The sequence below is a fragment of the Giraffa tippelskirchi genome, chromosome 5 (genome assembly GCF_054371585.1).
Source record: "Giraffa tippelskirchi isolate mGirTip1 chromosome 5, T2T-mGirTip1v1.2.pri, whole genome shotgun sequence".
Taxonomy (NCBI): Eukaryota; Metazoa; Chordata; class Mammalia; order Artiodactyla; family Giraffidae; genus Giraffa; species Giraffa tippelskirchi.
The window spans coordinates 27,816,441-27,828,853 of NC_137279.1; the positions used below are offsets into that span (position 1 = coordinate 27,816,441).

Here is a 12,413-nt window from a genome sequence, read left to right on the forward strand (position 1 = left end):
CATTCATTCATCCCTCCCCACTGCATCCATGCTCAGTCTCATCCAACTCTTTTCGACCTGCCAGGTTTCTCTGTCCATGGGATTTTTCCAGGCAAGAATACTGGAGTGGGTTTCTATGTTCTATGCCCTCCTCTGCAGGATCTTCCCCACCCAGGGATCAGGGATGGAACCTATGTCTTACATTTCCTGCATTGGCGGGCATATTCTTTACAACTACTGCCACTTGGGCCTTGGGAACCACTCATCTGTCTTTGTAGTTTTGTCTTTTCTAGAATATAGCTGGAATATTACAATACATATAGATATTACCTATGCTTAAGAAAATATGAATTGCAAACTTTTGCGCCAAAAAGGATGTGCTTTGTGTGTTAAATGTAATAGCAAATGGGAAATAAGTACTCGTTTTACAAATTTAAAAAATTCTAGGAATTAAAATTGTTTAAACAGATACTTCTATGTCTGTATAAAGTGAAAGAAAGGTTGTTCAATCGTTCTCTGAATTTCAGCTGCTTGGCTGATTAGGGGTGTGATATTTTGTTTGCATTACTAGGATGGCATATTCTAATTCCCCAATAATACTAACAGTTTCATACTATTCAATTTTCGTTGTGCAGGCAAAAAGTAATAGCTTTTAAAAACAATACATTTTTAGTAAAGCAACTATTCCCCAATATAAAAAATTTAAAAATATATTTCATAAGCTCTCACCACCAAAAGAATGTACAGTATTGTGCTTTACAGAATCTTGGGTATTAAAAAAATCAAAACTCTATGCAGTGGTTTTAGTAGTACTGAACCTGAAATAAGACTTGGACTTTAAGTCACTCCTCAGATGTTTCTTTCATCTGGAAGCCATCAAATACTGATCTATTCCTTCAACGACATATATATTCTTTACATTTTCATCCATCATTATATATTAACCCCCCCATTACTGAAACAGATAGCTGCCTATAATTATATGCAGTAGGGGGAAAAAAAACAAACTACTGTAGCTTGACACCAAAAAAATTTTAGCTGGAAAGGCTGGCTAAATTATGAACACATGCAACTGTACTCTTTCTTTTTGAACTCATGCTACTGTGGGGGAAAAAAAAAGGATTGCACAAAATTAAACAAAAATACCTCGTGCAAAAAGCAAGTCTAGAAGACAAATTTAGTAGCATTACTCTTTAATTTCCTGGCTTTGGTGATTTTGGAGTCGCAAAGTTAAGATCACAATGCCAAGATTCATATTTAAATATTTCCCTGGATGTCAGGAAAACAGCTCTTTTAGAATTTGAAATCACACTTGAAGGTAAAGGAGATTTTATTGAGTCAATTTGTTATACATTCATAAGGGATTTTAAAAAGTTAAATGGAATATATTATCAACCGACAGAAACAAGCCATTCCAATCTATTGTTCCAGTTTATAGCTCAGATATAAATATGGGGCCATAAAACCTGATCTGAAAATAGTTGCGCAGTGCGTGCTTCACAGGCAGCCAATGAAAAGCAACGTCTCGCTTCTGTGGCTGACAGCACGCCAAAGACACTTTTTTTTTTTAAAGAGACCGACCTCTTTGTTACCCTGGCATTTAGCACCTTTGTTGAGTCTCCCAGCTCAGCAGTTTAATTTCCATCTGCAGAACGCCACTGCGGTTCAAGGCATTGCATTCCAGCAGGCTTAGTGCTCCTAGCAGCACAGGGCTGCAGAAAGCGCCTTCACTCTCAAGGTGAAATGACAGCTTCCCACGCTCGAGTTCTGAGCACTGCCTCGTAAAAGCTATCCTTTTCACACGGCAAGTGCTGGGGTGAGAGATCCCCCTTTTCAAGGGCTTAGAAGGCAGGAAGCACTTGGAACTCCGTGTACGCCTCTCGGTGCTTTTCAGAAGTTCACACGCCGCGTGCTCACACGGCGCGTGTCCGGGGCGGGTCGCGACAGAGCCTGAGCCCAGCCAGCAGCACACAGGCGAAGAACAAAGGCGACCCGCCCGCCTTCGCTAACGGGGGCAGCCCGGCGCGCGGTCGCCGGCCCCGCCCCCCACAGCCCTGCACCCGCGGCTGCGCGAAATGGCGGCCGAGCCACAAAATGGCAGCCAGGCCAGGCCCCGAGCTAGCGCTGGCGAATAAAAGGCACCGCGGACCCCTCCCCCCAGCGCAGCAATGCCAGCTCGAGCTTCCTCTTCATGGCAGTCGGGGCGCCTCCGTGGCTGCATGGGGACCCCCCGCCCCCCGCCGGCCTTCCCACGCCGCCTCTCAAGTCCAAACGACGTGTCGCCTTTGTTTTTCCAAACGGCCCCCTCTTCAGGAAGCTCTTACTGAAGGGGGTACAAACTGAAAAGAACTGAGCGTTGAACACCTGCAGGACACTTGCCCTCCCAGGACGCCCCTTAAGCGGGACGGAGGGAGCACCTCTTTCCTGGGGTCTCCAGATTCGCAGCTTTAGCTTCAGGTCGCCAAAGACAGGAAAGAGGGGATCAAAGAGGCCTCCAAATGAGGGGAAATTAAGGAAACGGGGGACAGAGCCCCAGACCAGTCCTTCGGCAGCCACGTCGAATCCCAACGCGCTGAGCCCACAGCCCAGCGCGCAGCGAAGAGCCGCCGGTGGCCCATAGCGCGCGGGCATCTCCAGAGCCCAGATGTCGGCTTTGGCTCCACCACGCAAACATCCAGTGAGCGTTTTAGGCTTTTCACCATTTCCCCTCTGCCCTCTACCTTCTCCCTGTGTTGAGGGGCCTCGGGGGCTGGGCACGGGCAGAGGAAGGAGCGGCTGCTGTGGTCCCCACACTTTTTCCCCTGGCGTTAGGGTCTCGGTAGGCTTAGGCTTTGCTTTGGTCGTGGCTTGATAGACGGAGGCAGGGCGGTATCGGTGTACTTTGGGTTTCCTTCTCTCAAACGCTCGCTTCCCTGCACTCCCCATCCCCCAGCTTCCTTTGAAGTGCATCTTTCCAGAAACTTCTCAGGGAAACTCAGCAAAAACCCGCAGGCTCCGAAATCGCCTCCCTCCCGGAGCATGCGCAACGCACTGGGCGGCAAGCTCAGTGCGCGCGTGTACGAGTGTGAGAGTGGTATGTGTGCGCGCGCGCGCTCTCCGTGCGAGGCGGGACGGTTCTCTCAGAATGTAGGGAACAGGTTTTCTCCCCTCCCCCAACGTTCCGTCGTTGCGCAAGCGCGTTGAACCAACTCCGCCGGCCTTTGAGAGAAGTTGGGGGAGGGGCAGGCCCAAAGGTCTGGAGTCGCGTCTTCGCGCGCTTGCGCACTGGGTTGTCTTGGCCCGGCTTTCTCTGCGCAGCTTGTGGTAGCGTCTTTGATGTGAAGTGCATCTGAGCACCTCAGTTGCTCGGTGCTCATTGTGTCCTCTACTCCCACTCGCGGAAACTGTAGTCTCTTGAGGGGTTATTTATTACGTCCCGCGGGTTTCCTGGAGAATGGCCTTCCCTTTGTGTCTAAGGGCTAAGGTTGAACCGTGTCTCGTTAGCCCCCTTCCACTCCTGCCTGCGCCTTGACCCCTGAATGGAATCGATGACTGGAAAGTGTTGGAGCCTTCTCCCAAATAGGGGAAACAGCTCTGACCGAAGGACCGGGTGATGGCCGCGCTGGCTTCCATCAGGCACTGCCTGCAGTTCTTGCTTACTAAATAAAGGTGTTCTTTATTTGGAACCCTGCGCTTGGTCCTCGACACCAGCCTCTGCTGGGGCTGGTGGGGCTGGCAGCTGGGCTGGTCCTCCGAGTGTGGATGCAGACAAAGAAAGGGCTTTGGCGTGCCGCTCTTGTCTCCATTTGCAGAATTGAGGTTGGAGCCTGGTAACCATAGTAACCGCGTTTACTTTTGTTTAAGGTGCCTATTGTTTTGTTCTCTTTTCCTCTTCCTTTCGGAGTGTGGTGGAAATTATTATCAGGGTTGTAGGTTCTCAACCCGCCCGCTCCGTCACTCCCCAGCTCTTTACCTTGCCACGTATTCCACTTACATTCAACCTCGTTTTTTGAAATACAGCAGGTTCAGTAAGGTCCGCTTGGCAGGGCGTGGAGGCTTGCCACTTCTCCAGTCTGAGTTTTGTTTCCTTGCCACTCTTCTTTTGAAGTACACCACCTTCGCTTCCCTGGTGGACTAATTGTCTTTCTATATTCATTAGCCATGTAAGTACCTTCAGAGCCTCAGAGATGTAAGGTTTAAAAGAGGGAGTTTGCGAAAAAGGCACCTTGGGGGCTCCTAGAGACTGCTATTGCAGTTGCAGTTTTGCATTTTATGGTCTCCAGCACCTGCTAACTTGCCCGCAGGTGCTAGTGAGCCACTGACCACGCCGAATCCGAGGTCAGTCCAGGTCATCGCTCTGGGCGGAGCCACTCAGTGGGTCCTAGTTCAGGGAGATCTTTTTTCCTGCTGGGAATTTTGAGTTGGTGCCAGATTCCTAACAGGAACTCTTAGCTGTCTTGAGGCTGTTAAGTACCAGCAAGCAATCGAATTCTGCCCCTGCTAACAAGGTTATACTGTCTTTTGAGGCTTGGAAAAGATGAGATCAATAGCAATAGTCCCTTGAATTTGCATAATTTCTGGTAGAGATTATGTCTTAACAATTTATGGTTAATGAGAGTATTTAAAGGCAAAGTTCCTATAATAAGGATAACACTACTAAATAAAGGGAAGAAAATTTTGAGTATGTACGTCTTGCAATTTTAGTTAGGCATAAAATCAAATTTCTTTTTTTAAAGCAAATTTCTTATGTGCTAATAATTAGAATCTTGAGAAACTGATCTCAACAGAAACTATGTATTTAAGTGGAAAACCATGGAGAGCAAAAGTAACCAGGTTTAAAGCCCACTTCTTTGGGTGAATTTTTTTAAGTGAAGGGTTTAGGCTTGAGTGGGTGTTTAAATTATCTTGTGGGGGATGGGTAAAACACAAAACTGCTTTTGTTAGTTCATCTCATCGTGCTCCTCCCACCAGCTAACAGTATATAGTGAAATCTTTAGTTATGACTCTTGCTGGTTCTGTTTTCTTAGAAAAAGCGTTTTAAGTTAATCTAGCATTTTCTAAGAGAGAGATTTTGAGGCAAATTATTTTTCAGCCGAAGTATTTTCAAAGTAGAACTGTAAGGGATGGTTTCTAGGACTTTTGTAGTATATAGCTTGAACAAATTCTATTTTCTCCTTTATCAAAGTACTGAAATTTAACTGTTTAAATTTAAAAATAATTTCAGCATTTAATTCAGAAGTGCATCATGTCCTACTTAACGTTTAAATAGAATGTGGTTTTATTTTAAGCCAAAAAGTTTCAAATGTCTAATTATGGAATATATATAAAATTAGAAATCATTACCATCCTGAAGATTAATAGCAAAATACTGAAGCAGATATGACTTAAAGTAGCATCATTATTAAATAGCAATATTTAATTAAAATGTAAACAGTTTCAAACCTATTTGGAATTAGTTCAGGATATTTTGAATTCTCTACTTCAAACTAGAGCAAGGCCTTTCAGAGGATCAGTAGGGGAGCTCAACACCCTAAATCTGAAAATTTCAATACACATGTAACAAGATACTAAGTATATTTGATTTGGTGCTATTGTTTCTGAGATGGTATCAAGTGTACTTTGATAGTTTTCTCTAAATTAATCAGCAGCCTTGATTTGCATTATGTATATTATGCTTAATTCTTGATGCTTAAGTGACAATCTCTTAGATCTGGGGTGTTTTGGCTATTGTATATCACTTACAGTGAAGAGGTGTTTTTTTCTCACATGAGGATTAGCAGTACAGTTTTAAAAGGTTAAATTAACTCTCTGAATTAACAGAGAATAATAATAATAGTGTTTTGTTCACGTGGGAGCTGTTACCATAAATGTTGATATAATGTAGTGAAGTACCAGCATTTCAGAGGAGCCCTTAACTCAAGTCCCCCAGAAGCTGACTTCCAACTCATTTTAACTTTTTTCTAATTGCAAGAGCAATACATGTTAACCAAAGAGAAGTTAAGAAAATATAGATGAATGAGAACTTTAAAAAAAGTTTTGAATTGTGGACTTCCCTGGCAGTCCAGTGGTTTGGACTCCGGGGCTTCCACTGCAATGGGCATGGGCAGTTCTATCCGTGTTTAGGGAACTAAGATCCCCACAAACCTCGAGATGCAGCCAAAAAAAAATAAAAATTGAATTCTACCACTTAGACACAACCATGATCAATATTTGTTAAGTATCCTTCCTGTCTATTTTTTATTCAATGCCATAAGAATTAGTAAATTGTATTCCCAATTCTAAATATTAGATATATTAGCAGTATTTCCTCATAGAGGGAAGAAAGTTAACTTTTAGCAACTTTCCAAGGAGATGGTAGAAATATAAAAATTGATTTTTTAAAAAGAAAATATCAGCCATTATATCCATTTATGGAAAACCAAAAACAGTGTGGAATAAATAATTTAACTTTCTTAGAGAATTGAACAGTAAAGTAGATTGTGAAGTGTGAAAGAATGATTTAGAGAAGGACTGGCTAGGTAATACAATTCAACTGATTGGAGTTTTATCATTGACACATGTATAATTTCACTTCAGTGAGCCTCCCATATCAAAATAAATCTGTTAATAGACTGGTCTGTCTTTTTCATCGGTTGACCGTCAGAACTAGCAAGGTGTCAAAACACTCTGAGAATAATGTAGTAGTTTTGTCTTTTTTATTTTCTACTGTTCTGGGGAAAAAAAAGAAACTTATTCTAATACTAGGAGGTTGCTTGTATTGTCAGGTTCTCATGTGTCTAATGTGCTTTTAATGTCACCTTTCTGAATTATCTTTCATACTCATGGGAAAATTCACTTCACCATCCATTTATCATAGATGAAAGAAGAGATCACATCCTTTTTGATCTTTTTCAGTGACCATAAATTATTAGCTGTTAAATTAAAACATAACAAAACATTTTAGAACTAGTTAGTATATATTCATGTTATGCCTTTAGGAACAGTGCTTATATTTTAAGTATGTTTTCTCATGAAACAGTTCATAGTGTGGAACTCGACTGGTAACCAAATTGTTGTTAAATATCTGGTAACTATTCTGTCTCCTATTTAAATGGTGATATTAATTTATCTGCTCTGTTGGCTCCTTAGCATTCAAAGCTTGAGTTTGAGGCTCAGATGCTTTTCCCCATTGGGCTGCCATTACACATGACTGAACTCTTTGAGCACATCTAGCATGCTAAATACAGGCAGTCCACACAGTGAAAATGAGACCTGATTAAAAGCACATCTATTTTAATTCCCCTTTGCAAATGGCTCTGCTTTTAATGTCACCTTTCCGAATTACCTTTCATACTCATGGGAAAATTCACTTCACCATCCATTTATCATAGATGAAAGAAGAGATCACATCCTACTTTTTGATCTTTTTCAGTGACCATAAATTATTAACTGTTAAATTAAAAAATCAGAGAATAAAGTGTGGGCTGTTTTTCTTTTGAAAACATACAAAAATAAATGCTTATGAAAACAATTCTGCCCTTGTAAATATTTGTAAATAATTCTGCCCAGGGACAGAAACAAAAGTTTTCCCAGTGCTCTCTGATACGTTGTCAAAAAACATGAAAAGCACTGAGAAAACCCAACATTTGATTTTCAGGGCTGTGCAAAGGGCATGTAGTTACCAGTTTTGTTATTAAGAGTTTTGCAATAGAAAAAGTCAGCAAAAGAGTGCATAGTTGATATGCACTTCATAGAACTTCATAGTTGATATGCAGTCACACATGCTGATTTGACTATAACACCTGGGTCTAATCCTAAAAAGCTGTAAATTGATCTTGGTATGTTTTTAACTTCACCTGATGCTTACTTCTGATATTAATATGGAATTACCAGTCAACTTAATAGTATTCATGATATTTTTAGGCTGTGCTACTTCCAAATACTTTTACATGTATTATCTTCCTTGATACTTCTAGCAGCCTTACTAGATAGAGAAGAGATACTTTTACCCTCATTTTGCAGATAAAGATATTCAGACTTTAAGGAATTTAACTGACTTTACTAGGCCATATAGCCAGTGACAAAAATGGAACTGGAATTTTTGACTCAACACGGGGGTACTTCCATTATACTATAATGTCTCTCATTCATACCATCAGTGTTTTTCGGTATCCTTCAAAGTTCAAGGTCAAGTAGTGTTATGCTGAAGAATCAGTAAGGAGCACGGACATTACTTTTAACCAGTGAATGTTAACTTTTGTAGAAAAGGAAAGAATTCCCACCTGAATTGCTCATTGGAACTCATCACTTATAATGTGAACTACTTTTCCTTCAAATGAATCTGCCTAACTGAAGTCAGAATGATATTTTTAGGGACATCACAGGAACATACTAAAAATTTGAACAGAAATAAAATTTATTTTACTCATTAAATAATCTGCATGTCTATTTAGGCTGATGCATTGAGATTTTAATAGGCTGAGAATTCTCTTTTGAGAAGTGTATATCAGATTTTTAAAAACCCAAGAAGAAATACTGAGATGGATGAAACTGGAGCCCATTATACAGAGTGAAGTAAGCCAGAAAGAAAAACAACAATACAGTATACTAATGCATATATATGGAATTTGAAAGATGGTAACGATAACCCTATATGCGAGACAGAATAAGAGACACAGATGCATAGAACAGTCTTATGGACTCTGAAGGAGAAGGTGAGGGTGGGACGTTCTGGGAGAATAGCATTGAAACATGTATATTATCATATGTGAAACAGAACACCATTCCTTGTTCGATGCATGAGACAAGGGCTCAGGGCCGGGGCAATGGGATGACCCAGAGGGATGGGATGGGGAGGGAGGTGGGTGGGGGGTCCAGGAAGGGGAACACATGTAAACCCATGGCTGATTCATGTCAATGTATGGCAAAAACTATTACAATATTGTAAAGTAATTAGCCCCCAACTAAAATAAATAAATTTATATTAAAAAAAAAAGGAACAACAACAACAACAACAACAAATAAATAAAAACCCAAGAAGCTAAAATGAATACCTTGCTTGCTACTTTTGGTGCCTATAAGTCTGAAAACAAGTATTTTGATGAAAATAACACTTCAAGAGAATCTGAGTATGAGGTGCTATCAAGTAATGTTTAATGGGATTTTGCTAGCCCAAATATGTTAATATAATACATATATGTGTGTGTGTATGTGTGTGTGTGTGTGTGTGTGTGTGTGTGTATATATATATATATATATATATATATAGCCTCCTGTCTTGTGTAATCTTAGTTCCCGATCAGGGATTGAACCTGGACCCTGGGCAGTGAAAGTGCTGAGTCCTAACTGCTGGACAGCCAGGGAATTCTCTAGCCTTTATATTGTTAAACAGAGACTGTTTCTCAGTTGTTTGATAAATCTTTGGCAAACTGGGAAATGATATTAACTTCATTTGGCATTTGCTAATCATCTTCTTGATATCCTGTGATCTCTAAAGGTCTTCCGGGAGAACTTTAACTCAACTTTGCTTAGCAATTTGTATGTTAGTAATTATCCACTCCACAGTTTCTCTTCTGCTACCTCCCAAAAGGTGGGAGGCTTGGAAGTATTTGCAAACAACTTTGCCATTTCAAATTAAATTTTATATGAAATTACATATCTACTCTGCTTTTTACCTGGAGAAACAGCACTGCTGTAACAAGATCTTTAGGAAAATCTAAGAGAACTACATTAAAAAAATTTAGTTGGCAAACATGTTGCTTTCAATTTTCATTTAATGTCTCCCTATTCTTGTGCCATGGGGAAATTATAACTACCTGTTAATTGATTTTTATTTTGTTTCAGCTTATCCTTTTATTGTTCTGTGGGAGTCATAGATGGATACAAAATACCACATTTAATAATGACTCTAGCCTCTCTTCTAATGATTTTGCTCTAAAAGCTACCCCCCTCCCCTTTTTCAGCCCTTGAATTTTCTTCAGCATGATTTTAACTGAAGGCTGCGTTCAAGGTGAGATATGTTCTTTATTTCTCTAATTGCAGGGTGCTATTTTTTGAATCTTCTTTGTCTGTTGCCCCTTAAAATGAGATTGAGCTGAGCCTCTTCTGTTCTTTCTGTGACACTAAGAAGATGCAGCTAATTCAGGGCCTCTCAGGTTTTAAATGAGTAATTTACATAATATTTTAAAGTGTGTTTCAAATTGTGGCTGCTTATATAGACATTTATGCTTTGTGGAAAAATGCCAGTCAGTTCAACGCTAACTGCAGCCACGTATATAGAACTATGTAGTTCATGAGTGTAGATAACTGTATGCTGGCCTGACACTCCTTATGTGATAACTGTGACAGAGAAATGGCCAAATGTAAATGTCTAGTCCTACATCTGAATATAGGTTGATTGGCTTTTACTTTTACTGAGGAATCAATTCCATAATAGTTTCAAGAAAAAATATTTCCATGTCATTTAATGACTTTGATTTGCATGAAGACAAGGTGAACCTCTGGAGTGGCATTAAAGGCCTTAACTAAATTATGAATGACTGCCACTATTGTGGTGGTACTTTTTAATGAGTAAGTTGTCAAAAATCCAGAAATCATTTCAATGGATAGTAAGGTTATCTCCTGAGGAGGCACACCTTGTTCTGCAATTGTTGTAACTGTGTAAGGGGTTGGGGGGCTTGTTTAGTCTTCTAATATCCTAAGAGTAAGGAAGAGAAGATCTCAATTGAGCAGACCTGCTGAGATCAAGTTTAAGTACAGTATAGTCCCTGAACCCAAATACAAGAAAAGTTGATATAACTATCTGACATGACTCTCTGACACATCATTAAGAAGCTTTTGTTAAGCTATATGACGAACAAAAAACCTACTTGGAGCTTTACCATCTGTGAAATTAAAGAGACAATTTAACTATGTACAGGTGACCCCAGGTGTTAGTGCCATTAATTATAGTCACCATATTTCCCAATTCAAAGTATCAGTTTGATAAGTTGGCTTGTATTTAAGGATACAGTGAATGAGATCGAATATTTAAAATCTGGTCTGTAAAGCACTATACCTATGATTGTTTTTCTGTAGATAAAAAACGTAAAAGAAAATTGAGCTGTTGACAGTTCTAAACAATTCAATTTTTCTGGACTCAATACCGTTGCCTTAATTTTGTGGGTTTTCTTCGGGGCTCTGATAACTAAAAAGTTCAACTGTAGGCTTTAAAATTTAAAAGCTCTTAGGTCTGGAAAGGCTGGGGTTCCAATCCCCTCCCTCTGCTTAGATTTTATAGTAAATTTTCTGAGGGTAACACTATCCAGACATGTAACCATCTCACTTCAGTTCTACTCTTGGTATACCATAACGATCAGCAAAGAGATCTTGCAAACGGTTTCGCAAGATCTTATATAAAATAAAATTGCTTAATGTTACAAGCTAATGATTCTTGGGAGGGATGGGTTTCTGCAGCCGTCATAGCTTAGGTGGGCGGTGAGAAAGGCGGCCTTGTTCTGACACTTTCCCAAGCAGGCGCGGCTCCAAGTGCCCGGAAACGGCCAGAAGCTGACCAAAGGTGAGCAGGGGAAGCAGTCCTGACTTCTCCTAGGAGAGAGGGCTCGGCAGCCGCTTTGACGCGCAGCCTTGTGAATACCAACCCCCTTTCTCTTTTCTTCCCCCAGGCCAGCGCCTGGGACCCCTGCTCGAGGCGCTGGAGGCGTACCGGCTTCTGCACTCGCCGTGCCCCAAGCCTGAAAGAGCGCTTGACCTGACCGAGTGCTGAGCGCCTGCGCACTGGGACGGAGCGCGCGTGAGCGTTCCTTCCAGGCCCCGCGTTCTTCCCTACCTCGCGCGCCTGCGCGCCGGCTGGGAGGAACTCGGCGTCTCGGCCTCGGCGGGCTGTCGGGCGGACGAGCGCGCGCCCGCGGTGAGGGAGGCGGGTCGCGCGCACCGGTGGGAAGCGTCCGGCTGCCACAGCGCCAGCTCCGTCGTAGTCGCTGCCGCCCGGGTCCCGCTCGCCCCTCCTCCCTGCTCCCCCGCCCGCCGCCGCCCGGGCGCATGCGCCTCCGGAGCTCGAGGGTCGGCTTCGGGTGTGTGGTGGCGGCAGAGCGGAGCTGCGAGGCCCTAGAGTCAGAACCTGGGGGAGAGGGATGGTCTCTGCACGGGGGGGAGCCGGAGGAGCCGCCGCCGCTGCCGACGCCACCGCCGCAGCCGCCGCCGCCGCCGCCTCCTCGGCGCTCGCCTCCCGGCGCTGACGGGCTCGTACGAAGCCGGCGAGGGGGAACCCGCACCAGCGGTCGCCAGCACACCGCCCAGCATGGTACGGGAAACCAGGCACCTCTGGGTGGGCAACTTACCGGAGAATGTGCGGGAAGAGAAGATCATCGAGCATTTCAAACGGTGAGTGACACGAGGCCCGGGGCCGCGCTCTCTCCTCGGGCACGGCTGAACACTCCAGCCCGTTGCCGGCCCCTCCCCGTGCGCGGAACTGGTGA

General features: G+C 42.8%; 1 protein-coding gene across 4 annotated transcripts in view; it reads left to right on the forward strand.

Annotated features, from left to right (window-relative positions):
- The first annotated feature begins 11,986 nt into the window (after positions 1-11,986).
- The window catches only part of SPEN (spen family transcriptional repressor), an 88,575-nt gene continuing 88,148 nt past the window's right edge, over positions 11,987-12,413 (forward strand). For all 4 annotated transcript variants that reach the window (XM_081488116.1, XM_081488118.1, XM_081488112.1 and 1 more), the window contains exon 1: positions 11,987-12,318. Coding sequence is in view for 2 of the 4 variants with exons in the window: in XM_081488112.1 (XP_081344238.1) it covers positions 12,236-12,318 (83 nt within the window). In the remaining 2 variants the exon portion in view is untranslated. The remainder of the gene's footprint in view (positions 12,319-12,413) is intronic.